General features: G+C 39.7%; 1 protein-coding gene across 1 annotated transcript in view; it reads left to right on the top strand.

Annotated features, from left to right (window-relative positions):
* Positions 1-27,247, top strand: part of RP1 (RP1 axonemal microtubule associated) — a 193,036-nt gene that overhangs the window by 79,801 nt on the left and 85,988 nt on the right. Inside the window, 4 exon segments of the mRNA XM_032919831.1 lie at positions 9,540-9,765; positions 21,073-21,227; positions 21,848-21,926; positions 26,109-26,190. Coding sequence (XP_032775722.1) covers positions 9,540-9,765; positions 21,073-21,227; positions 21,848-21,926; positions 26,109-26,190 — 542 coding nt within the window.

Below are 27,247 nucleotides of genomic sequence, written 5' to 3'. Positions count from 1 at the left end.
ATCTTATTCCAAGAAAACAACATAGAAGTATCATAAAGAGCTCACAAACAATCTGGGAGAAAAATACAGTTCATCTCATCTTCAAGAAATGAGAGTAAGTGAACATGGTGCTACTTGTTCAGTAATTCTGCAGTATGGAGTACTGCAGTATGGAGTGTATATATATGTACATACATTTTTCCCTTTTAAGATAGTTTCTTGAGAGAACTTTATGCACTGAATTTCAGGTTTAATCTTTCAGCTGTATATGTATAAAACTTTTTTTTTTTTCCCCACCTGATGTCAACACAAGTCCAAGATGATTACGTATTAAAACTCCCTGTCTGTCTCTGAGTCACTCCTCTCCTGAGTTACAGTCTGTTTAGCCTCCTGGGTAGCTTTCAGGTAGTTGTTTCTGAAATTTTGCAACATTAGTTTCCTTTATTAAAAGTCTTCCTGTTAAAAGCTCCTCCAACTTCCCATGTCAAGTGCCGAAATCCAGTTTCTGTCTTTATTGGTTCGTGCTCTCATCTTGCCTTCCCCTCAGCCATTTTCTAGTCTACTCACATTCTTACGCGTCCAATCATCTCAGTATCTGAGCACTTTTCAGAAGTGGGTGGTATAACCATTGTGTGGTTTATTCTCTCACTCTTGCTCTTAAAAAGAATTTTTTTGGGGGGGCTTGGTACAACTCTGTAAAGATGATAAACACTTTATACAGTACCGGCCTTATGCTAAACAAGATGAGATCAATTTATCTTGCATTGAAACACATGATAAAGTAATAAAGTTTTTGATGGCCCTTACTTTATATGGCCAGCTCTTTGGCAGCCCTTTGACAGTCCTACCTCTCACAAAAAAATATTTTCACTTTATATTATAGAGATTTCTTAGTACTAGTGATGTTGAATCTGGTTCTTACCCTAGAGATAATTATGTCAATAAGGTGATGACATTGCACTGAGTGCTACAGAATTACAGAGCAATTGGGGTTAGAAGGGACCACTGAAGATTTCTAGTCCAGCCCCTTGCTCAAAGCCAGGCCAGATAGAGTAGGTTGCTTAGGACATTGTCTAGTCAGATTTTGACCATCTCCCACTCTACAAACTCTCTGGGTAATCTGTTCCAACATTTGACCACTCTCGCCCATTTTTTTTAACTCACACATTTAAGTGGAATTTATGGTATTTCAGCTTGTGCCCATTACCTCTTGAGTGTTTACTGGACACCACTAAGACAGGCTGGCTCTATCTGCTTTAGCCCTTCCCATCAGGTATTTATATACATTGATAAGATCCTCCCCTGAGCCTTCTCCTCTCCAGCCTAAAGAGTCCAAGATCTCTTAGCCTTTCCTCATGTGGGAGATGCTCCAGTCCCTTAGTCATATTCATGGCCTTTCACTGGATTCTTTCCAGTATGTCCATGTCTCTTGCACTGGGGAGCTCAGAATTGGACACAGCACTCCTGATGTGTCTCATCAGAGCTGAGTAGAGAGAAATAATCACCTCCCTTTGTCTGCTGGCAACACTTCCTACTCCAGAACAGAAGGTTGTTGACATTTTTTAAGTCAGGAAGATATAAACAAACTCCTTTAGTCGTTAGTAAGACAATGCAGAAAGTCTGACATGCTCACAGTAACTATGTTGTTGAGAGAAGACATTGTTAGATATATTTTTTTTTCAGTGCTGATGACTTCATGCCTGAGTGATAAATAGTGTTGCAAATCCACCAGGAGATGACAGACATATATTGCAGAGATCAGTTCACAGTCTGTCAGGGTACTATAGAATAAACAGTCAAAAGGAAAGTAAACCAGAGATCTAGTCCTGCTCCTAGGTTGTGGACTGAGGTGTCTGCTCTGTACCTTTTCTTAAATGAATCTTCATGTGTCTTCAGACTCTTTGAAACACTATTATGTGCCCACCAGCATAACTTTTCTTATCATCAATCACGCCTTCCTGCATAAGGTGCGCTTGTCCAACCACAGCATCATTCTGTTACCATGATGTAGGCAGTGTTCTAACTCCCCTCCAAAGCACTGCAGAAAGTTTCAAATCCAGTAAAAATACTCCTAGTCTGACTTGGAAAAGTGCAGATCACTCAGCAAACCCTCATATATATAAGTGGCTACATTCTCTTAGCATGATGTTTTTGCTTACTTTCAAGAACTGACACCCTGATACTGTAAATGCTTGGTGCTGGCATAATTTAATTAACCACAGAGTGAAAAAAACAGTTCTTCCAGAGCTTTAATGTTGTTCTTGAAACATTTTCCCATTTGCTGTACTTCAAGGTGGAAAAACCAAGCTGTCCGTTGGTACCATTAGCTTAGCAGGTAACAACAATGTGACATTTTCTTTCTCTAATTAACCAGGTAACAGATAATTGGTATCCATTTTAGTAAATAGTAGCACATTGTTAGCCTCTATAGGAAGGTCAAGTGAGTGAGTATTGATACTGGACTAGCTACAGGATGAATAGATCTTGAGCCGGCTGGAAAAGAAAGTGTTTAAATGTCACTGTGCACTGAGCAGTACTTATTTACCCAGCTTATTTTTGTGACTGAAACGAATAAGAAGCGGGAAAAAATAATGCTGACTTTTGTGTGTTCTTTAAGCCTACTCCTTACATGTCTATATCCACCTTTTTCATGAGCACCTGTGACATATTCTAATTCTTGAGTTGGTGTGTAACTTTGCCAAGTTTGTTGGCCACAATTAAATTGGATGAATTCAGACATCTGCAAAATGCAAGCACCATGGGTGGACCCTGGATACTTTACTGGTGCATTAGTTATGATATTTTTGGCAATGTTTACCAGCTGCATGCTAACAATTTAAAAGTATCTTGTACTTCCAAAGATTTCTCCATTATATGCAGATGCTGTAGAAGTTAAACTAATGCAGTCAATGGTTTTTCTTTCTTTGGGGAATCCAGCTGCTGCACATGACTTCTCTGAAATTCTTTTAATGAGGTGGCCTTATATGAAGTTAATAACTGTCTGTCAAGCATAGCCTCTAGTGGTTGTGTTAGACATTGGGATTTTGGAGTAGCTGCCTCTGAAGTATCGACTTATCTAAATGATTTTTATGCTAGCCTGAATTTATTTCAAAGAGATTGCAGGATACTTTCTGCACAACAGGAATACAGTGACATTATTTTGCTTATTCTGACATATAAAAGAGCAATGGTGTCCTTACATGTATCCTTTCCATGCTTTTACCAAAGTATCTTTCCACTGAACAGTCTCTTATTAATGCAAGGAACTCTTACTTCATTTTTTCACTTAGTTAAACACCTTAAGTACATGAAAAATAGGTCATACTGGCTCCACTCATAGGTATACTAGGGACTGAAAAAAGCATTTGCATAGCTCGTATAGAAACGGAATTAAAATTTAATCCTTGTATCCTCTTTAGGAAGAACTTCCTGCTGATAAACCTGGATTTCAATTTATGTTTACAGACAAATTGTAAAATATGAGCTTTTTTAAGCTTCAACTTCAAAAAGTAAGGCCAGGTTTTCTAATTGTCCTGGGTTCAGCTATAGCAGTCATTTTTCTCCTTAGTAGCTGGTGCAGTGCTGTGTTTTTTAACTTTCAGCCTGGGAACTGTGCTGATAACACCGATGTTTTTAGTTGTTGCTAAGTAATGTTTATTCCGACCAAGGACTTTCTCAGTCTCATGCTCTGCCAGGGAGGAGGGGAAGCCGGGAGGAAGCAGAGACAGGACCCAAACTAGCCTAAGGGGTATTCCATACCATAGCACGTCGTGCCGAGTATATAGACCGAGGGGAGTTACCCGGAAGGCCCAGATCACTGCTCGGGTCGGGCTGGGTGTCGGTCGGCGGGTGGTGAGCAATTTTATCCTCTCCCCTTGTTATTTCCCTTATTGTTATTATCATTGGTGGTAGCAGTAGTGGTTTTGTATTATACCTTAGTTACTGGATTGCTCTTATCTCAACCTGTGGGAGTTACATTCTTCCAATTTTCCTCCCCATCCCTCCGGGAGAGGGGGGAGGAAAGGGGGGGGAGTGAGCAAGCGGCTGCGTGGTTCCGAGTTATTGGCTGGGCTCAAACCATGACACTAATGCATGGCTTAATGAGAATGTTCCTGTTGCCTTTGGTAAGAAGAGAATTTAGACCTATGCTTTTACAAAAAATAAATAGTAGCAATGAGCAAATCATATAGTTATATTAATTAGCAGGCTAATACTATTTAACTGTTTACAAACATTCAGAATATGGGTGCGGTTGAGGCAAAGCTACCTCTGTTTGAAAATGTGGCCCTTTTGAAATTGGTGGACAGTTGTTTTAATAAGCAAATATGAGTGTTGATACTATTGCCTGTGACAGTGAAGAAAAATACTACAAAGAGAATAGAATTATTACTATCATTTTACTCACAATGACATTATTAAGGTTAATAAGTGCTGGCAATCTCTCACAAAAGCTGGAAAGGGGAGGGACCTTGTACAGACCCTGCTTATCATAGGATTTGATGTGTCGATGCACCAGAAGGAGCTGTAAATAATGATTCAAGTGTTTTGTAGAACTTTTTGCTGAGAAGAGTGCAAGGTTGGTATTCGTCAGAAGACCTCTCCAACAGGCAATCCCTATGAAGATCAGTATAGGTGATGTTTGTGATCTCTAGATTCCTTTACCTCAATGAGATACTTGTTTCCAAGCCCTTGTTTGCTACCTCTGGAGGAGTTTAGGTCTTAGGTCTTATTTATGTTCTGTACATGGCTGTTGCAAGCCGCATCAGAATGGCAACTTCATACCCCCAAACTAGTATCTCTTAAATTTTACGACGTTGAATTTCCATGCATTTTCAAACTGTACCACATCCAGCTGAAGAACTTACAGGCAGAAAGGAACTTTTCAAACCAATTTTTAATATTATTAATAAGCAGACATTTGAACCTCTGCAATGCTTTGACCATGTGCTTTAGTTGAGGATTAGATGTCTGATAGTTTTGTCAGTGCTCTGTTACAAAGTCTGGAAAAGATTAGCCTCAAACTCAAACTGCTACTCTTGCTGCAACACTGCTATTCAGTGCTCACCAGCAGCAATATGCCTTGAGAAGCAGGACTAGCCAGTCTGAGGGACTATTTTGCTAACTCAGCTGTATATTGCTAGGACTAGCAAGATTGTACAGGGCAGCATAGACCTATCCCCAAATACATCAGTCTTTGATCTATCTCTGTCTTGCTGTTTAGGAAGTTTGAGTACCTGCAACATCTAATTACAGTGTAGTGGAGGAATGTCTTTATTATATTAACCATGTTCTTCAGAAGATTTACAATGTATGCTATTCCTCTGTTATTCTGTCTGCACCAGAACTTCCACCAGTGGCAACAGAAATTGCTTGATTATGAGACGCTAGGTAACTGTGAGGTCACATTATGCTTGAGCAAGCCTGCTAGATTTTCAAAGTTAGCTAAGAGAATTACAGTTGATAATTTTTGATCTCTCAATTGAGTTATGGAAAAATAAACAGAAAAATTTAGGAAAAATACGGAATTTTGGACTTATGTTTTCTGAGGATCTCAAAATTTATGAAGAGAGCTTTGCAGTGTCTCTGTGAGAGACATGTTATATGCAAGCGTTGTCCTTGTATAGTTGAGGAGGTAAGGCAAAGTGGGTTTGTGAATGATGTAATGTTTCTCAGAAAGCCTAAAGCACATCCAGGAATAGAATCTAGTTGTCTGATTTCCATAATGGTGCTTTAGTCCTAGGACCCACCCTTTCTTCTTTGCATGGCCATTTATTGCAGTTCTGTCAGGAAGCCTGTTTCCGTGTGAAATGGAATGTTACTTTTGCAGCCGTAGTGCCAGAATATAGAACAGCTTGACTAAGGTTTTTGTAAGCATGCTGTTTACGAGGGCAACAAAGTCAACTTTGCCCTGCAACTTTTTACAGAATGTTCTGGCTGTGAAAGTAGATTTATAAATGCCAGGTTGTGTTCAAGTCATGCAGAAGTTCAAGGCAATTTAGTCAATACTGAAAATGAAGGATCAACCTCAAGACACAGTGTTTATCTCGGCGAAAGAGCATTGTTAGCTCTACTGTGTTATGAGAGTATTTTCATCTGCATTTCACTGCAAGAACAAAATTTGACATACATTTGGCAGGATTCCGACTGGCAAAAAGTAATGTGTTAGCAAGTCAATACCACTGAGAGACCAATGTGATATCTGATCTGACAGCAAGACGAATTGTTCAACCCCCAAAACTACAACAGGAGATGAAACTAAATTTGTAATTGTATTATATGTCTTCCAGAACATCATATACAGTTGATTTGCTCTCTGCCATTGACACTCTTGCCCTAATTTCCAGGTCAGAATAAACATTATTTTTTTCCCCAAGAACACCCATTAACAATCAGTCAGAAACAGAAGTATTATTAAGCATGTTATTACTTTGGCAGTGTTCCGTGTTTTAAATTATTTTTGAGACCTTTCATTATCAGAAATATGCCATTACCTGTATGTGCTGCATAGTTTACCATTTCAAAAAAAGCACAATTAGTGAGTCTAGTAGACAGACACACTTTATATTCTCCCTCCATGTAGTCAAAAGCAAGCAAATACATTTGACTTTGGTCAAATTCCCACTTAGCACATAGGCATAACTTCCTTAATTTTGAAGAGGAATGCTTAGAGATGCTAAACAGGAATTTAATGAATCAAATTGAACTGCTTGCAACTAGGAGCATCTCCTGGAGAAAACTACCAGTCTGGACAGAGTTTTCTGTTCTTTACTGATGTTTCTTGGAACTCCATTTGATTAAGTTTGATGGATTGCTATGTTGCTTATCCAGTAACAGGAAGTCCCTACGTGCTGATATGGTGATGAATGGGTTTCATAATTTCATTCTCCTTCTTTTCCAAATTTCTGTTCTACTACCTCTGCTTATTTTTGTGAGCTCTTCTCTCCAGTTATACCATTGTTCTGCCAAACATCAGCTACAATGTGGCCAGTACATTGAGGGAGGTGGTTCTGTCCCTCTCCTGTTGGTGAGGCACCACGGGGAGTACTATATCCAGCTCTGGGGCCCTCAGCACAGTGAAGACATGGATCTGTTGGAGCAGGTCCAGAGGAGGGCTGCAAAAATGATCAGAGGGATGGAGCACTTTCCCTTTGAGGACAGGCTGTAAGAGTTGGGCTTGTTCAGATGGAGAAAAGAAGGCTCTGGAGGCACCTTATTGCGGCCTTTTAGTATTAAAGGGGGCTTATAATGAAGATAGGGACAGACTTTTTAGCAGGGCCTGTTGTGATAGGACAAAGGGGAATGGTTTTAAAGTGAAAAGGGGTAGATTTAGACTAGATATACAGCAGAAATTTTTTATGAGAGTGGTGGAACACTGGCACAAGTTGACCAGAGAGGCAGTAGATGCACCATCCCTGGAAACATGCAAGGCTGGACAGGGTTCTGAGCAATCTGACCTAGTTGAAGCTGTCCCTGTTCATTGCAAAAGGGGTGGATTTGATGACCTTTAAAGGTTCCTTCCAATGTAAACTGTTCTATGATTCCATGATACTATGTTGAAACCTTTTGCAGATTCACCTGGAAACATATCTCCCATTATAGACTTCCTTATGAAAAAAAAAAAAAATTGCACTTTAGCATAATATGATAAAATAAATATAATTGAGAAAGTTATGGCTTCACTTTTCAGCTAAATCATAAGATACCCACTATAGATATACAAGATTTTTTTTTTTATCTATAATGTTTCCATTTGCTTGACAGCCAGATGACTAATTAGATGCTTCAGAAGACAAAAGAGGCTTTTTAAAAGAATTTCCTGGTCCTGAAAGTCATGGTAATGAATACTGCCTGCAAAGATGGCTGTGACGCTCCTCTTTCAACAGGGACTATGCCAGACTTTAATCATGGGCGTAAGGTCACAAGGTTGCAATGTTTTATTTACTGAATTGCCCTTCTGCACCACAAATAGCCACCAGTATCTAGATCTCAGATGAGCACCACCTTTGTTGTTCACCGTACTACACTTTATTCAGTTCACAATAAAGGGCGAGAGTTCTAATATATTGCTCTATTTATTTGCAACACAACCTTAACAGTCCCACTGCAAAGGTCTCTGCTTTGTAGCTGTGTGACAAGTTTATTGTGGCAAAATAGCCTACATCCTGGCTACACTTGTGGTTAGTTTCAGAGAGCTTTTTATCTGCTGCTGTAATTCTGCTATATTAGCAGCATATTTTTGATGCACATGGTTTTGTTGCATTAATGTTGTAATTGTATCTTTATTTAGCACCTCTTACTTTAACATACTGTTTTAATATAGGAAAACCTACTACTTTGGCCATAAGTGTGACTCTATTCATACATTATACCACTAGCATGTGTGTCATGATAACGTCTTATGAGGCAGAGTTGTGCCAGGCTTGCCTCAGGGATGCAAGGAAATAGTGATCAATTAGGGCAGCAAGACTCCTTCTGTGATGGTCCTCGTAACCAAGGAATGTCAGTGTTACACTAGCCTGTGTCATTGGCTAGGAAAACATTTCAACAAAAGAGTGAAAGAAATATGTCTTTAGTGTCTCTGACCATTTCCAGCTCCACAGAACAAAAGAGCATTACCTTGTAGTCTTCCTTAGCAAAAAAATTTTGAACGGGAAACTCTGACTCTGGGGCAGACTTATTAATGTTACTTTCCAGAGTAGACACAATGGACCTTTAAACACAACTCTTACTTCAACCTTTTTGAGATTTAGATTACTGGGACAATGTTGGTGTTAATTGTTTGTCAATCTGTTTTCTGTTTGCTTTTGTTTTGATGCTAAACAGTATAAAAGAGGTATAATGGTAAAAGAAAAAGCTATTTTTTATTCCTTTTTTTCTTTGTGATTTTTTTTCCCATTACCATTTCAAGCACATCGCTGAAAATGAAATTGGTTAACCCTGGTTTTGTGCTTAGGTTCCTGCTGTCAGCATTGCTCAAGAAACTTCTGCAGCCCAAAACAAAGTGGCTTTTATTTCAGGGCTACAGTGATCAGTGTGACATACTCATGTTTTATTGTTTAAATTTGCTGCAGTGTGGCATCAGCACTTAGAGAAACAGTTAACCCTGACACCAATGCACATAAGAATAGAAGACAGAGAAAAGTGGGCCATAGCAGACTCATGAGTGGTAAGAATAGTTAGCAGGGCTCTGCTGATGGTAACTATATGGATTGCAAAATGTATTATTTCATGCAGCAGTGATTGATGGCACTTCAACTTGTTCAGTTTGTTGTCACCACAAACTGGATTCTGTCAAGAGATCTAAAACCAGACTGAATTGTTTGAGGTCTTTAGTCACTTTAAATAATATGGTACTGAAGTAAATAAAATTACACTTGCAGACTACTCCATATGCTTTTGCCCGATTGCTCTCAGATTCATTGTATATTAAAGCTTCATTTTCTGAAAAAACCCAACCCATTACTCTAGGTTATGTTAGCTGCATATTTAACTTGCATGCCAGGTATAAGACGGATTGCGAAAAGACATTATAATTTTTTTTTTTTTTTTTGTCATTACAGATTAATCTCAGAGGTCTTGGGCAACTGTATAAAATCCGCATTGGCCACGACAATACTGGAAATGATCCTGGTTGGTACCTGGACGAAGTCATACTTAAAAGAGTAGGCCCTCTTGCTGATGAAGAGATATGTCTCCCCATAGGGTGCTGGCTTGCAGAAGACAAGGGTGAAGGTGATACGTGGAAAGAAGTGGCAATAAGAAACCCTGCAAAAGGGCTTTTGCCAGGTACATGCTCAGTATTTTAGATCATGTGTTCACTAGCCATATCCTGTGAGTATATGACAGCTTTTTATGTTTCTTCAAGAGCAGACTGCCCAAAAGACAGTGTAACCATGAAAAAATCCCTTACAAGTACTTTCTAGTTCAACAGAAACAGGAAGTGATAATTTTACCCCATTCCTTTCCTCCCCAAATCAGAGTAATAGCTATGGCTAGGCATCTTCCCCCGATAAAATTCTTGATCTCTCAGAGTGTCCCTAAATCACTGGCAACTACTACTCTTTAGAGCAAGGCATCAGGCAGGAAATTAAGGCATATCACAGTATGTAATGTCATGTGACATAGAGTTCCTTTTAGCAAGTTTGATATCAGCCTTTCTTGTGCTGCATAAAATATTCTTTACCAGAAATCCATGATCTGAATCATCACGCACATGTTTTCCAAATCAGACTCAAGTCAGACCCATTCACATAGAAATCGTTAGCTGCAGGGTGGCACTTTGGTACTTCAAAGTTTACCACAGCTTTGATGCAGTTTATTCTTTTCAAGTGAAGCTGGAAATAGCCTATTATAAAACATTATTATTTAAAAAGTCCTGGGCCTCTGTGAAGGAATAGGAAGCCAGTATAATAATTTAACACTATGGGTTGTTTTAATAGAATTCTCTTTACATCAGTAGAATAACAACTATGCAGCTGATAGACAATACTGTCTGAAAGTGATAGGTCTTATATAGATAGGTGCTACCATTCAGGCAAATTGTATTCAAATTGAAGCAGTGAATATTGCAAGGAATCAGTGAGTCAACATAAAAAAGGGTCATCATGCACTTAGTGATGATCAAATCATTTCAGATGGAAATATCAAAGAAGTGAAAAACCTTAACTCAAACGAACATAATTCTCTGAAAAAGACATCAGGAGTAGTGATATGTGAATTTTTTTAAGGCCAAAGGCGACTACTGATCTCTGTTACAGAGGCCAGTAGATGCTGAGAAACATGTATGGGCCATCTCACATTTCCTGCAGAGTATTTAGTGACTTGAATAAGAGATTTCAAAAACTGGGACTGGTCAGGATGAACCAGGCCCTATGATCATTAATTAATGCATACCACAGTATCATATACTGTTTCTTACGGTGACATAAATATCGTATACTGGTGCAATAGAAAAATAGAGCAGGAGCCAATTAATTTGTATGAACAATTAAGTCAACATCAATAACTCAAATCTGTATTATGCAGTCTGAAATCTACATTCATAGAAAAGTACAAGTATTCTGGTAGGCGCACTCCATTTATGTACTTGTATGTGAAGAGTCAAGTCAGTTCTACCAAAGGCTGGGAATATGTTTAAAGCAGCACATTTATTTACTTTTTAGTCGTTATATTACTGCATCTTTCCTTGTTTTTGCAGGAACATTATCTTTATTAAAATATATCTCTCAAGTTTGTAAGAAAAGATATATTAGAAAGGATTTGGAAATTTCCTGAAATTGTAAGTTTTACAGATCAATTATTGATTTTAAGCACATTTAAATAGAACATCAATATAAATTTAACAAGGCCTCCCAAGGATTTCCTATTTAGTTTCTCAAGAACAAGCAAATGAAACACTGTCCATTTGGATTTCCCATTTAAAAGCTAGTTCTTACAAGTACTGGACAAACCACATCAAGTCACTTTCTCCAGCAGAATAAATGATGTACTAATTACTTAAAGATAATTTGATATGATTTAGTAGTTTGTATCCTGTACTTTCAATTTTATCTGGTATTTCTTAGTGGTATTAAATTTGCTTAACTACAAAAGTGATGTGCTGGAAACTAAACAAAATGCACAAATATAAACTAAGCTCAGAAGGCACTGTTTTTTAATTGCTGTTGTTTAACACTTACTTTATTGCTCAACTTCTCTCTTACAAAAAAGGGTAATTTTTTCCTTAGCCTTTTTCTCCCTTTCTCCAGCCAAACTCTACTATGCACCCAATAGGGAAGAAAAACCTTGGAGTTGATTTTTTATTCCTTGTCTTTCTTTTTTCTAGCTTCTCTTCCTCAAATCATAAATTATTTCCTGCTACATCCTGTTTGGTTTTTTTCTCCGATTCTTTTACCCAGTCTCACTTTTTCCTAGCAGTTCCAGATATTTTTAGTTTATCAAACTTTACAAGTATTGGATTGTTTATTTGTTTCTGTTTTGATTTGGTTTCATCTCCTAGTTATGTTGTGATTGACAAAATGAAAGAAAAATTGTTCAACTATTTTCTAAGTGATAGGTATTGGAAATTAGTGATTTTCCTTTGAACTGGGTAAATCCTAAATGTCACTCAATGAAAATAAGGTAGAAGCTTTATTCTGAATGCTTTTTACTTAGCTTTATAACATCATGAGAACACAGGAGTGTTAGGGCAATCAGACCAGGTCTGGCAGCCAGCTGTGGGTGAGGCTGCTGCATCTGCATGGCCACAGGTCCAACCAGCAGCAAGGCTGAACATATGTTCCTGGTCAGCACACACAGAGAGAGCACATCTATCTACCACAAATATATACATGTATACGTGGCCAACTGCACAGATAACCCCGACCACAGAGCAGTTGCACAAGCACAGAGAGCACCAGCAGCCTCAACCTGTTCCCCTCTCCAGCTGAGCAGAATGGAGAACCACTGGTGGGAATATCCATGTGTATACATATATGCAAGGTGGATGCTTCCAGCAGCTGAGCTCACACACTCCGTCTGCTCAGCAGATGTCCTTGGATTCCAGTCTCCCCTGTTGCTGGCACCTGGATATGTGAGCCTCCAAGGCTGCAGCCCCAGTCCGGCTGCTGGTACAGACCATCTTATACACTTACAAATGCACACGCAGAGCTGTCTCACCCCTAGAGGCACCCATACCCCGCCATGTCTCTGGCAGCTGTCCAGGACTCCTATGGTCCCTCCAACAGTCAGCTACTCATGTGGTCTTGCACATAGACACATGAGCCTCTGACCTCGTCCCACTACACTCAGGGACGCTTAATTTCACTCCCTCCAGTCTCTCCAGTTTCTATCATGCAGGACCCCAGCTGGGTCCCAGTACAGTTGTGGCACTCAGACCCCATGTCCACACATGCATACACACACAGAGAACATTGTCTCTCATCCAGAAAAAAGAGTTAGAAAGCAAATTAATAAGAAGATGGACAGACTGCACTGGTTAGATGCAGGACACAGCCAACCATACCAACCAGCAATGTTAACTTTGTCCAGTCCTTTTGATACCTTGATTCCTCTGTTTTCCCACACTTGTTCCTCCCCAAATCAGATCCATCTCTTCCCTCACCTTTTGTTCCTTCTTTACACATCCCATAATAAGTCCTGTGCAAACCCAAAATGCTCTTCCACTCTGTCCCACACCCCTAGACAGCAAACCCTAGCAGTTTGATAAATACTCCAGAACTGGCTCATTATGATAGGTTTCAAGCCTGGACACTGGGACTGAGACTCTCCGGGATAGCCCCGCAGAGGCTGGGAGAGCATGTCCCTTCCTCTGAATCCTTGATCTGGGTTCCCACCTGCCCTTCTGCCCCTGTGCTTGTGGAATGGGCCGATGGCTCCTGTGATGGGCCTGGGAGAAGCAACAACAGGGTGTTAGTTGGACTCCCCTCTACCAATATGTGTCTATGCTCCTTTGCGAGTGTGCAAGAAGACCTTTATCACACATCCTAACATGAGTTGTCTTCAGATATGGCTGAAGTTTTTGATCTAAAGGGGTACATGATACAGGAAGTGTTGAATTTTCTTACTGTTCTCTTATGTGAACATAAACTTCAAATGAGGAGATAAATCAGGAATTCTGCCTTGTTCTTGTTCACATAATCGAAGGAATAACTGCACTGATTTGAGATAAAAGACAAATATTGAGGCTGAGGCAGGAAAAACTCCAGCTCAAAAGATTTAGATTTCTTTTCCACTTGGAGAAATGTGCAGGCAAATACAGAAAAGTTAGAATGTATGTGCTCACTGACTGAAATAGTGCAAAGGAGGACCAAAGCAACTAGTAATGGCTCAAGCACTACCATCTCTGCAAAATTTGTATCCCTGTTTGATCATTCAGAAGGCACCAACTACATAGGTAGTCAAGCTTCTTTTTCTTATTGTAAAATTGATTACTAAGTATTTTTTGCATAGCTGATAATTTTCTTACATGTTACGAATAATATTCCTGTATTATTTTTTTAGAATATTGCTCCAAAGTGCAATTGTGGAGGTTAGAAAGCCTGAGAACTCTAATTCTAATTGAAATGTCTTCACATGATAGTGTTTTTGTATTTATGCCTTCTCAAATATATGCAGCACTTATGAGGAAGATAGTCCCTCTTAACTACTATCATCCATCAAGAAATTGTTCCCTTTTAGCCTTAATGCTGAAGCAGTCTGCATCTTTACTCTTCTGTCATGGCAAAATTCCAAACACTATTTGTGCAACCCAGGTAGTAAAACCAAGTGATAAAACCATGTCTTGCTGTTTGACAAATCAAGCCAAAATGACCATTTCGTTCAAGCAGACATGTCATATGGGAAAAAAGCAGAACCTGGAACAATACTGTGTAACACTGTTCTGGTATCTTGGATCGGCACAATTAAGGCAGGACTGAATAGCAAGAGTTTGACAATTTTAATGCTGTATATAATTTAATACCTCTCTAGGTTTTGTGTTCTTTGGCCAATATGTCTGTTTACACTAACAGCCTGGTGGGAGTGGATTTGTGCAGTGAAGTGGTTGGTGCTAAAAATCCAATGAGCTAAGGGTCCAATGTCCGCATTATGTGTGTTTGGGGAGAAATTACTCCGGGCTTGTTTTAGTCTGTTCCCACAGACTGACTGCCAATTTCTGGCAAGATCATTGTCGTTGTGTTCCTGGAACATATCCTCTGATGCAGCTTAACCCAAAAAGAATCTAGTTTTTTCCTCTAAAACCACTCCATGCTGCAAAACAGAAAGAATTAACCAGGGGATTCAGTTTCTTGATTCAAACTAATATGCTGTTGTAGGCACATCAACATGTGATTAGGCTCATGTCAACATGTCAACATGTCATTAGGCTCAGACGGTTGTAATGCAGAGGAAGCTTATCTAATATATATTGAGTAATAAGTACTAAGTATACTTATCTTGAATTAATCTCATAACTAGAATTCTAAAACAATAACTATACTTTTAGTAGAATTGCTGTGAAAAGAGCTGACAATGGGACAGTACTTTATACTAACTCAGCAGAAAAAGACCAATATTTCTGCAGTGAAAATTTTCATTTTCTTATTCTCACTAATAAATTCTTCTTTCATTCTATTAGGATTATTTTCTTCTTCTCCCAAAACATAGCAAAATATTAACTTAGTCTTTAATGAAAAGCAACCTGCAATGCTTGTTTGCTGTTTACATAAGTCACTGAATTCTGTACCTTACTCCTTCAGAAGGTAATGAGAATTATGTACTATGCTTGCAGATTGGGGCCAAACTAACTCTAACCATTGGTAAAGGATCAGGAACAGAGCAACCTTCTATAATAGAAACCCTAATCCAGGTGCCCAGAATAGGAAGTCTGGATAAAAGGGTTCTCTAAGTTGCATTCTGTTGCCCTTAGTATGCCCTTAAGTTACCTTTTCTTCATAACCAGAGAAAATAAACCATTCATTTCTCTCTCCTCTTTATTCCAGGTAGTTCATGTTCTCATGTTATCAATAGATGCCAGAAGCTGGAGTTGGGATTTAAAAAAACACCTGAAGCCTCATGATAATGTCTCCAGAGATAGCAGTAGTAGCATTTTTATGGACTGAGCAAGTATAAATTTGGTACTTGTACACTTGACTGCTCAGTGACTCCTATAGTATTTTTGATATATTTTGATATGTCATAGTTATTATACTGCTTTAATGTCTGTTTTTTCAACATAGTTATTATACTGCTTTAATGTCTGTCTTTCTTGGAGCTTTTAAGAAGCTTCCCAGCTCTGTCTGAAAACATTTTATCTCCCTTTATTCAACTGTTTCATCCATGCATCCACGTCACAGAGTTTTCTGTTTGATTATAGAGCTTATCTAAAGTTACCCTGTTAGCAATTTGAAGATTTCAATCACTTATTTTCTGAAAGGACATCTTCTTTTTTAGTGAGTTCTGGCTGAGACTTTTTCCTGCTAATTAATCATCTTCTATCCTTTACCAAAATTATTGTGTTCTTCTATTATTTTGATGTGCCTCACATTGGAGAGGTGTCTAGATATGAGTCTAACAGAAATGCTGAAACAGCATTTTCTGACTTCCATTGAGTGGTTTGGTTTATGATACAATTTTCAACTTTTTCCTTCTTTTTCTTTTTTTTTTTTTTTTTTGCCTATGGGCCTGCCTCTCTACATTGTCAGCCCAGTGTTCAGCTGGTGTAGCTTCACTAGATCAGCATACAGTGAAATTAAATTACTACTGCAGGATAGAGAATCAGGCCATAGACTTCTAATTCTCAGGGGGTTGGGATGGCCTTTACTTATTGCAGTGAAGCAGGTCTCCATTTTGATTCTATTATCATGGGCAAACGAGAATGACTTGGGAAAAATTAATTTAATTTGCCACTATTTAAAGCAGATTTGGATGGTAAGAAATTGAAACAAAACTAAAAACTCCTTCTGCTTCACCTCCCTCCCAGCTTCTTCCCACTGCCAAGCTCAGCCCTTCATTCCTGACTCCTCTACTTCTTTCCCCAAGTGGTGCAGGAGGATGGGGAATGGTGGGTTATGGGGTCGCTCTATAACAGCTCCTCCCTCCTGCTCCTTCTTCCTTACGCTGTTTCTCTGCTCCCAGTTGGGTCCTTCCACAGGCTGCAGTCCTTCAGGATAAGCCTGCTGCACTGCAGGGTCTCAAGGGACTGCAATTTCTTCAGGAAATACCCATCTGTTCTGGCATGGGGTCCTCCACAGGCTGCAGGGTGGGTATATGCTCCATGGTGGCTCTCCATGGGCTAAAGGGAAATACCTGTTCCACCATGGTCCCTCCAGGAGCTGCAGTAGAATCCCTGTTCAGGCACCTGGAGCATCTCTTGCCCACCTGCTACTCTCACTTTAGTGCTCCCAGGGCTGTTTCTCACACTTTCCCCTCTCTCTCCTCACTGACGGGCAGCATTTTACGCCTTCTTACACAGGCAGTCACAGAGGTGCCACCATGTGCCTCAGGGCTCAGCTGTGCCCTGCAGTGGGTCCATTGGAGTGGCCTCAGCCTCTCCTCACAGAAGCCACCCCTGCAGCCACCACTGCCAGTGCCTGGGCACCAGCACCCAAGTACATCTATGGTGTTGACACAATGGCATAAGGAAAATCTCATTTGCTTTTGAACACTGAACAAGGTAGTGCAGGTTGAGCTCAGTGGAGTGACAGACGCTCCGGCAGTGCTTGCCCAGTCTCTTCTTGCAATGAATGACACAAAGGGGGAAACTAAGAGGAGGAGAAAGGAGAGGGTTTGCATGGGAAAGGACAAGTGGATAAAAGAAAGAAGAGAAGATCAGCATGCCATTTAGTCAGGTTTCCCTTTCACGCATGAAATTTGGACTCTTCCTTAGGGACTGTGGTGGTAGGACAAGGGGTAATGGCTTCAAACTTAAACAGGGGAAGTTTAGATAAGATATGAGGAAGAAGTTCTTTACATATGAGGAAGAAGTGAGGGTGGTGAGGCACTGGAATGGGTTGCCCAGGGAGGTTGTGGATGCTCCATCCCTGGCGGTGTTCAAGGCCAGGTTGGACAGAGCCTTGGGCGACATGGTTTAGTGCGAGGTGTCTCTGCCCATGGCAGGGGGGTTGGAAGTAGATGATCTTCAGGTCCTTTCCAACCCTAACTATGCTATGATTCTATGATTCTATGTGGCAGCAGTGGGGGCCTTTGAGTAGGTCAGTTTCTCAAAGGAAATTAAACCGGAGTCACAGAGGCTGAATGTGTTTTCTAGGGTCTTTTTATTTTACTCTATACACAAAAAATGCTATGTTTTACGAACATACAGAAGGCTATAAACTGGCAGATTTCACATATGGTGGCTCTTGCTGTCTCAGCAGTGCATTTGACTGGTAGGTTTATTTTCCAGGTTTGCTTGTACCAGTAGTTTGTGCTCATCAGTAGTTTGTGCTCATCACCTTTGTCTTTTCTGTTACAGAGTGACATCATCTTTCTTGTTCTTACAGTTAAGCAATCTGTAGCTCAGGAGCCACTAACACTTGCATCTTTTGTAGCTGTTCTGGAAGCTAGAGGAACTGCTTGACAGTGGTTGAAAAAATTACATCCACTCAAGCTGGTCTGTGCCTAGGTGTCCATCTGTACAGAGAACCTCCACAATCTATTTAGTGAATGTTTATATGAATGTCCAAGCATTTATCCATAGTGACATGTTCAAAGCAGGCATGTACAACATGTTTTTGGGAATATTTTCATTGCTTAATTTTTTGTGTATTTCCTATAAAATGCATTTTAACAAATACTCAGGGGAAATGAACATTCCATTTATTATCCTAATATAGCAGCTCATATTGTTAATTTGTACAAAAACTTAAAGCACAAACTGATCTTCTTGTTAAGAAGGTTCCTTTAGAAATAATACAGATTGTGTAGCCTAAATAAATGCCAGACCTAACATTTTCCAGATGGTGAAAGATGTATAGACCCAAGGAGCTATGGAAAATATTTTCCAGTTCTTTACATTTCAACATGTACATGTTTTCTACTTCAATCTGATTTATTTAGGCTTGTAGCAATAGAAAGCTCTATTTGATTAGATCATTATCATCTCTCTGGTTACCACAGAGATGCACAGTGCTACAAAAGGAACTGTAATGCATTTATCTGTTAATATCTTTGTGTTGTGTTATAATTATCTCTTATTCTGTTCTGGTGTGTTCTCCCTCCAGGAAGGAAAGAACTTGTTGGTATTTTCTTCTTGTAATCATGTATTGTTAAAGGATTCTTAAAGCCTTGAATATGCTTTAAAATTGTGTTTATAGTTACTTAAATTTTACAGGTTCAATCACAGAATTTAGTTGTAGGTGTAAGTAATACAGACACCAATCTTTGTATATAAACAGTTATTACATAAAGGCTCTACCCTTTCTGTAGCTTCCACAGATGTTTTGCTTTTTCAAAACCGAAAATGTAAGTAAGAATGTAAAAGCTTGAAGGAGACTTCATGTTGATGTGTCTCTGCTTTTACTGATCTGCAGTCTTGCTCCGTGGGTAGTTCAGCCCTATTACTCAAATGGCTGTTCACAGATTAATATAATTGTTAGCCTTTCTTTTGGTAGTGCCACCTCTCTTCTTCCACACTCTGACAGATATTTGCCATTTCATGAGTAGTGTGGCTCTGTTTTGTTGAGTGTTTCCTGTCACAATTTGCTCTTACCCCTTATCCTTTGGCCGGTTTTCTGTTTGCTTCATATTCTCCTGCTGCTAATCTGCACACAGGTATGATTAGACTAAGAGTTAGGATATAAAATGACATTTGGATATATAGCTCAATCATGATAATTATCAGGTCCATTTATCTTTGTTACTTGCGCTTCTTATCTACCATTTCTTTTAACATGATGTTTTTATGTTAAAAACCTGAAACTAGTTTTTATAAGGCTTTACCAAATTTTTGAAGATGTGTGTGTATTACTGAGATCAATTATATATCCCTGGCTGTGTTGGAACACTAATGTATGGATGTGAGAACTTCAATGAATGCTTGGAGTTACAGAAAACAATAAAACAGACCAAGGGACACAACACCTATTTTGAGTAAAAGTTGTAATAGTGACAGAGTTGGAGACACTCTCTTTGCCAGTTTAGGATAATTTGATACAGTTTAAAAGAAATATTATAATTTGGTTAAGCATACAATCAACATCAACTCTTTCTTCCTACCTTTTAATATATGTAGGGCTATTTTTTTTCCCTTAATTATTTGCAGTATTATTTTCCTACTTGTTTAGCTTCTCTACTGGGAATCAGAAATAGCTGTTCTTCAGTGATGGTGGATGACATGTTTGAATTTTATAAGCTGCCTTGGGGTTCAGTGAATTAAAAATTCATGGAAATGTCGGATTCTACTAGCTATTCGGTGGTTTAAACTTAATAGTATTTTAATTCATTTTTGTAGAATATTGCTCAGTTTCAAGTATTTTGTTATAATTTTCTGTTTTCATCTTAGTTCCTTCTTAAAAGTAGTGCTTAATTGTGTTTGTTAGGGCTTCTACTGCCTCTCTTCACTCCCAAGAATTATTAGAATTACCCGTTAGTGAAAGAGCAATCTCTGTGATCTACTACATCACAGCAGAAATGGCTAGCTGTGATTAGAATAGAAACACTGCACAGGAAAAATTGCCATTAAGATGTAAACAAACAGGATTCTTTTTTTTAAATCATAAATGAAATATAAGAGTATGTGATTACTACAAATATATATTTTTAAAGAAGTTTGCATACCTACTGATCTCATATCTCAATAATTATATCTCAATAATCTCAATAATTATAAAGATAATATTAGTATGGAGCAAAATATGTTAATACATAACTCTGAATTATATTCCAGAATTCTTTGAAGATAAGTGTACATTTTTTGTGTGTAAGACTTTAGTTTAGACTAGAAGGAGAGGCATTAAAAAGATATAAATATATTTTCACTGAAAGCTGTTTCTAAAAGTGTTAGCATCCACTAGTGATAAATACTGAAACTTTCAAAGGCAAATTGTCTGCATTTTATAGATGAGGGAGCCCATTAATCTACTTGTACACCTTTGTATGTGAGGTGAAAATCTAAACCACCTAGGATTCATGATTACTGTTCTCCTTTTAAGATGAAATGAAGGTTAATCACCCAGAAAATTCTTTTTTGCATAAATCTGGAGGTTGAAAATGCCTTGGTACCAGTGGAATACTGCTATTGTTTGAGACCATGACTAGGCACAGTTAGGCGGTCTCCAGATAACTTGCCAAGAAAGACCTTGTGAATTAGGTCCTGAAATCATGAATAGTCAACAGGGAGTGAGAGAAGAAAATGGAGCACTAGGGAACACTTGCTTGATGGGCTGCTTTGCTGAGCAATGCACAGCAGTACTCAGCATAATGCATTTTTTTAAGCTTGGTATTTTCATACTTTTGTGCAGAGAATTACAAGGTTTGAATGTGAAAGTGACAAATGCATGGATAGCTGTTGCTAATTCCAAACTTGAAAGTCAGTGCAGTCTTCTGGCAAAATTTTGGTGGGAAAGCTTTTGAATCATGTGCAAACTACAAGGATAAATCTCAAGCTTTTTCTTCTAGTGTTGATATATGAGGTCCATGTATACACGGGTGCTAAACCTGGTGCTGAAATGGATTCTAATGTTTATATCAACCTCATTGGAACAAGAGGAGATGCTGGCAAAAGGAAGCTCCACAGATCTAAGAATAATAATGTAAAATTTCGACATGGACAGGTGAAGTAAAAACAATGCTACTTCTGATCAATAAGAGTAATTTATGGCTAGCAGACTGTTTCTTCAAGTCCAAATATCTCTCTATTTACAAGTCTTATTCAAGCAGTTTACCATTTCCTCATATATTTTCTTTATTCAAAATTACTTGTAGAATTACCTCATATGAATAACTGATCTTATGGATTAGCAGTTCGCTGAGAACATTGGGTAGTAGAATTTGAGTACTCTTAGTTACTTACATTGCACATATAGAGAAAATGGTAACAACATTTTTTGTTCTCTCAAACAGATCACTAAATTTTAGAAGCAAGTTCTAAATCCTTATTCCCAAGTATGTTTTCCAGTCTTGCTGAGGCAGATAGGGCTAGAAAGTGTAATATAGAGATGACCAAATAATTCTTTGCAACTGATCATTGTGTCATGCCAAAAGAACTGAGTGCTGTCTCTGTGGAGTAATTTTGGGGTGTTATTTACCTTAGAAAGCTTTAAAAGATCCTCACTATTAATTTTGAAAAAAAATTTAAAAAAAGAGGGAGAGAATATAAACTATTCTATACTGTTATTGTCAAAGCAATAGCTGTGTTCAAGACCTTTATCATTTTCCTTGTATGGTTCCACAGATGGATATTTTCTGCATAAAGGCTGTCTCACTGGGAGACTTGGAGAAAGTTCTGATTAGCCATGATGGAGCTGGTCCAGGTAGGATTTAACTTCCCAGAGACCAATCTGTTTTCAAGCCTTTTTTAAACACAATGCACTTTATTTATATTTCATCCTTCACACAAAATGTGACAGAAGGTCTTGCAGTGATAAAAAGTCTTCCTGCAGACTGGTCACTGTGATGGGATGGTGAAAAACAGTGGTAATGGAAAGCAAAAAAGACATGAGTTTCATGTCAAATACTGTCATCCCACTCTTTGTTTTCAAATTTATTTATAAGAAAATCCTATTTAATTACATAGGAAACTTATGAAAGCATAGCTCACACAGGTAAAATAATCCTTCATTAGGCAAACTGTGAAGACTGGCCAGAAAAGAACTAAAGATCTTGAACACCTGCTTTACTACCAAACAAATTTTGAGTAGCTATAGCCTAATGCCCTTGCTGCTTTGGGCAATAGTAGAAGATTTGGATTTTTTTTTAATCTGTGCAAGTAATGTGGAACTGCTCCAGTGAATGACATAGCATTCAGGTTGCAGGTTTTTCAAAAGGAAAAAAAAAAGAGATAAATTTGTGATGAGGTGAATTTTTGGTACAGGCCCTTGAGCTATGCATCTCTGGAATGATGTAAATGAAGACAAAGCTGGTATTTAAAATCACCAAAGATGCAAATACTGCAAATACTTTTGCAGATTAAGATCTATGAAGGAGCTAAGTAAAGAGAAGGATTTTTAGGGCAGTTCAAGGCTACACTGATACAAGATTAGAGAAGCACTTTTACCCTACTCTGAAATGGCCTGAAGCAACATCCATGTTGCTGACTGTACTGTCTAAGGCTCTGAGCAAGTATTCTGTTACAGAATCATAGAATCATAGAATCATAGAATCGTAAGGGTTGGAAAGGACCTTAAGATCATCTAGTTCCAACCCCCCTGCCATGGGCAGGGACACCTTGCCCTAAACCAGGTGGCTCAAGGCTCTGTCCAACCTGGCCTTGAACACCGCCAGGGATGGAGCATCCACAACCTCCCTGGGCAACCCATTCCAGTGCTTCACCACCCTCACTGTAAAGAACTTCTTCCTTAGATCTAATCTAAACTTCCCCTGTTTAAGTTTGAACCCATTAGCCCTTGTCCTACCACTACAGTCCCTAAGGAAGAGTCCCTCCCCAGCATCCTTGTAGACCCCCTTCAGATACTGGAAGGCTGCTATGAGGTCACCATGCAGCCTTCTCTTCTCCAGGCTGAACAGCCCCGACTTTCTCAGCCTGTCTTCATAAGGGAGGTGCTCCAGCCCTCTTATCATCCTCGTGGCCCTCCTCTGGACTCGCTCCAACAGCTCCATGTCCTTTTTATGTTGAGGACACCAGAACTGTACACAGTACTCCAAGTGAGGTCTCACAAGAGCAGAGTAGAGGGGCAGGATCACCTCCTTCGACCTGCTGGTCACGCTTCTTTTGATGCAGCCCAGGATATGGTTGGCTTTCTGGGCTGCAAGCGCACACTGCCGGCTCATGTTAAGCTTCTCGTCAACCAACACCCCCAAGTCCTTTTCTGCAGGGCTGCTCTGAATCTCTTCTCTGCCCAGCCTGTAGCAGTGCCTGAGGTTGCCCCGACCCAGATGTAGGACCTTGCACTTGGCTTGGTTAAACTTCATAAGGTTGGCATCGGCCCACCTCACAAGCGTGTCAAGGTCCCTCTGGATGGCATCCCTTCCCTCCAGCGTATCAACCGAACCACACAGCTTGGTGTCATCGGCAAACTTGCTGAGGGCGCACTCAATCCCACTGTCCATGTCACCGACAAAGATGTTGAACAGGACCGGTCCCAACACCGATCCCTGAGGGACACCACTCGTTACAGGTTTCCAACTGGACATCGAGCCATTTACCACAACTCTTTGCGTGTGGCCATCGAGCCAGTTCTTTATCCACCGAGTGGTCCATCTATCAAATTGATGTCTCTCCAATTTAGAGACAAGGATGTCATGTGGGACAGTGTCGAATGCTTTGCACAAGTCCAGGTAGATGACATCAACTAGTATATATAACTAGAAGTAGCCTTATTAGTGCAGCCTTGGTATGGGGTATAAACTTGATTCTAGTATCTTTGTAGTTTGCTAGAGTTTGCTTCTTTCAGCAATATGGATGATTATATACCTGAGAGTTTCACATCCTCATAGGCCAAGACATAACACAGAAGGCAGTGTGGTGGTACCTTCACTCTATTCCCCAGGACACCATACCATGCTGTCTTCCTTCATCTCTCCTTTAATAGGCAACATAGCCATATCACAAGATCAGCATTACAAATCTGCAACCAAAGTCAGCTATCTTACTCTGCTCTTTGGCAAGGGACATCTGTGGTTTTGCAGGATCGTCTAAAGAGGAAAATGGGTTGAATGCTATCTATGACAAAATGTATGCCTCGGTGATTAAGATGGCTGTTCATTGTATTCAGCACAGACAAATCTCACAGACCTCTTTTAAAGTGTATCCAAACCTAGCCCCAGATAAGCCTGGCCTGAGGGGACCAGGGGAGTTGAGAGCTGGAACAGGATAGTGAGTCAGGAGAGGGGCTATCTAGAGACCCAATCTTTTGGGGGTTGAGAGAAAGGAATGAAGGTTCCTGTAGAGGCGAAGCTTCCCTTTTTTCTAATCATAATCACTTGCTTGCGTGATAGGGCAGAAGGTCTTTAGTCTTGAAAGTATCATGGAACGTGTGCTTTCTTTGGGGCTCCTGGAGTGCAGGGCATAGATCTTCTCCCTCAGCCATTGTGAATGAGGAAAGAAAAGGGTTTTTGTCCTAGACAGCAGGGTTTTGGTATTGGTCAGGTGTGAGTCACTAGATGATGTGTCTTATCTTCTGAAAGAACCTTCTCCTCCATAGAAACCTTCCATGCATTCCTGTACATTTACACAAGCAACGCCTTTCTTTTATTTTTTGGCCTGTTTCAGGTGACCTGCCTGATTGCTGGTTAATCTGCTTAATTGGAAGGCTAGTAGGCTTTTTACTATTAAAGAACATCTGTGGTATAGGAAGGTGATAGAAGCTTGCAGAGTGTCCTAATGTGCCCTGGGCCTGAAGTCCTTAAGGGGAAACACCAGTCTGTTCCATGCACTGCTTGGGCAAGCCTTCCCTATGGGACAGAGACTCTGCCTTCTAGGGACTTCCAGGCTCAGATGCAGAGCATGAGAATAAATAGGACAGTTATCTGCTTCTGACTGAAACATCCCTCATGCTGTTTTGCTACACTGTGCTGTTAAATAATGTTGTGAGTAAGGCAAAACATCGTAAGCAATGTGACAAGTTGTGAGTGGTGCAGGCACAGTGAGAACAGGATATTTGAATAGGGCTTTGCAGAAGAACTGTACCAGTCACTAGGATGGTTATTGGAAGCGATCCATGAGATCAGCATAGATGTGGCAGTGGTTACTGCTGTTAGGAAGAGGAAGAAATCAGTAGCCTAACAGAAGTGAGGCTGCATAGGTCTGTGCCTGCCAGTCCCACTAGTAGCAAGGCTGAGTATGTGTTGCCAATAGGCACACACAGAGACACATTTATAAAGCACATATCTGTGTGCAAATGACTGGTCATGCAGATCAACACAGGAACTCAGCACATACACAGACACAAACAGCATCCATGGCCTCATCTTATTTCCCTCTCCAGCTGATCAGAATGACAGTCCATCAATGGTAAATATATGCATATATATATATACACATATACAGTCTGATGTATAAGGGCTCCAGTAGCTGGTCTTAGACACTCAGTCTATCCAGTTGCTGTCCCTGAATCCTTGGATCCTCAGTTTTCCCAGTTACTGGCACCTAGACATACAAAGGCCTTCCAAGGCTGCAGCCCCACTCCAATTGCAAATGACAACAATAGTCTTAATGATTTGTAAATTAATACTCTACCATATGCAATAACAACTTTACTCAAAAGGACCAAAATTTCCAGCTTTCACAGAGATCTCAGTTAACTGTCTCCAAGGAAAAAAACCCATTTCTCTCAAAATTAAAACAGCAAGGCAGAGAAGAATTAACATTGTACCTTTTGTAAGACACACAGAATAATAAAACTTTCATTCTGTTAATATATCTTATCTATTTAGCTGAGCTCTGTCTTATTATGATGTGCGTTTCTGCTGCTTTTTTTTATTTTAATACAAAAAATGCATTATTTCACATCAAAACTTTTGTCATTACAATACAGGCAATGGATGGTTCCTGGATAAGATTGTCATCAAACATAAAGAAGGAAAGGAAGATCAGGAGGTTGTATTTCCTTGCAATAGGTATGCCATTCATGGGGAAAAAGCATTTGTTACACTTGCAGCAACCTGAGGAAAAAAATTGCAGAACAGATATGTGCACACAGCCTAAATGTATGAGCACTGTCCCAGAGTTTTTCAAGATACAAGGAATGCGAGATTTTGCCGTTGAAGACAAATAACAATGTTTCTGTAGGGAGCATAGCCTAGTGCAAAGAAGCCCAAAACCAAATGTTGCATAGGAGGAGAAGTGCATTGATTTTTTTTAATCTAAATTATACAGAGACCACACGTAAATACATAAGCTCTCAGTTCTCAATATTTTAAGAAGTATTATGTGTAAATATATGATATGACATAGCCGCCATCACAGAAACATGGAGGGATGACTCACAACTGGAGTGCTGCAATGGATGGTTATAAACTCTTCAGAAGGTGTAGGCAAGGAGGGAGAGTCAGTGGGGTAGCTCCGTATGTTAAGGAAGGAGGGTTTTGATTGTCAGAGCTTACTGATGGCGACGATAGGCTTGAGTATTTATGGGTAAGAATCAGGCGGAAGGCCAACAAGTCAGATATCATGGTGGGATTCTGTTATAGCCCATGCAAACAGGATGAAGAGGCAGATGAAATATTCTAAAAGCAGCTGGGAGAAGTCTCACAATCGCTAGCCATTGTTCTCATGGGGGACTTCAACTTACCAGATGTCCAATGGAAATACAATACAGCAGAGAGGAAACAGCCCAAGAGGTTCCTGGAGCATGTGGAAGATAACTTCCTGACCCAGCTGTTGAGTGGGCCAACCAGGGGAGGCACCCGCTGCAGCTGTTTTTTGTGAACAGAGAGGGACTTGTGTGTGATGTAGTGGTTGGAGGCTGCCTTGGGCACAGCAATCATGGAATGATAAAGTTTTTGATTCTCAGAGAAGTAAGGAGGGGGTCAGCAGAACTGCTACCTTGGACTTCCGGAGGGCAGACTTTGGCCTGTTGAGGAGCATATCTGACAGAATCCCTTGGGAAGCAGTCCTGAAGGGCAAAGAAGTCCAGGAAGGCTGGACATTCTTCAAGAAGGAAATCTTAAAGGT

Source organism: Strigops habroptila, chromosome 1, assembly GCF_004027225.2.
Source record: "Strigops habroptila isolate Jane chromosome 1, bStrHab1.2.pri, whole genome shotgun sequence".
Classification (NCBI taxonomy): Eukaryota; Metazoa; Chordata; class Aves; order Psittaciformes; family Psittacidae; genus Strigops; species Strigops habroptila.
Note: the sequence above shows the minus strand (reverse complement) of the source record. Positions and strands in the feature narration are given on the sequence as shown.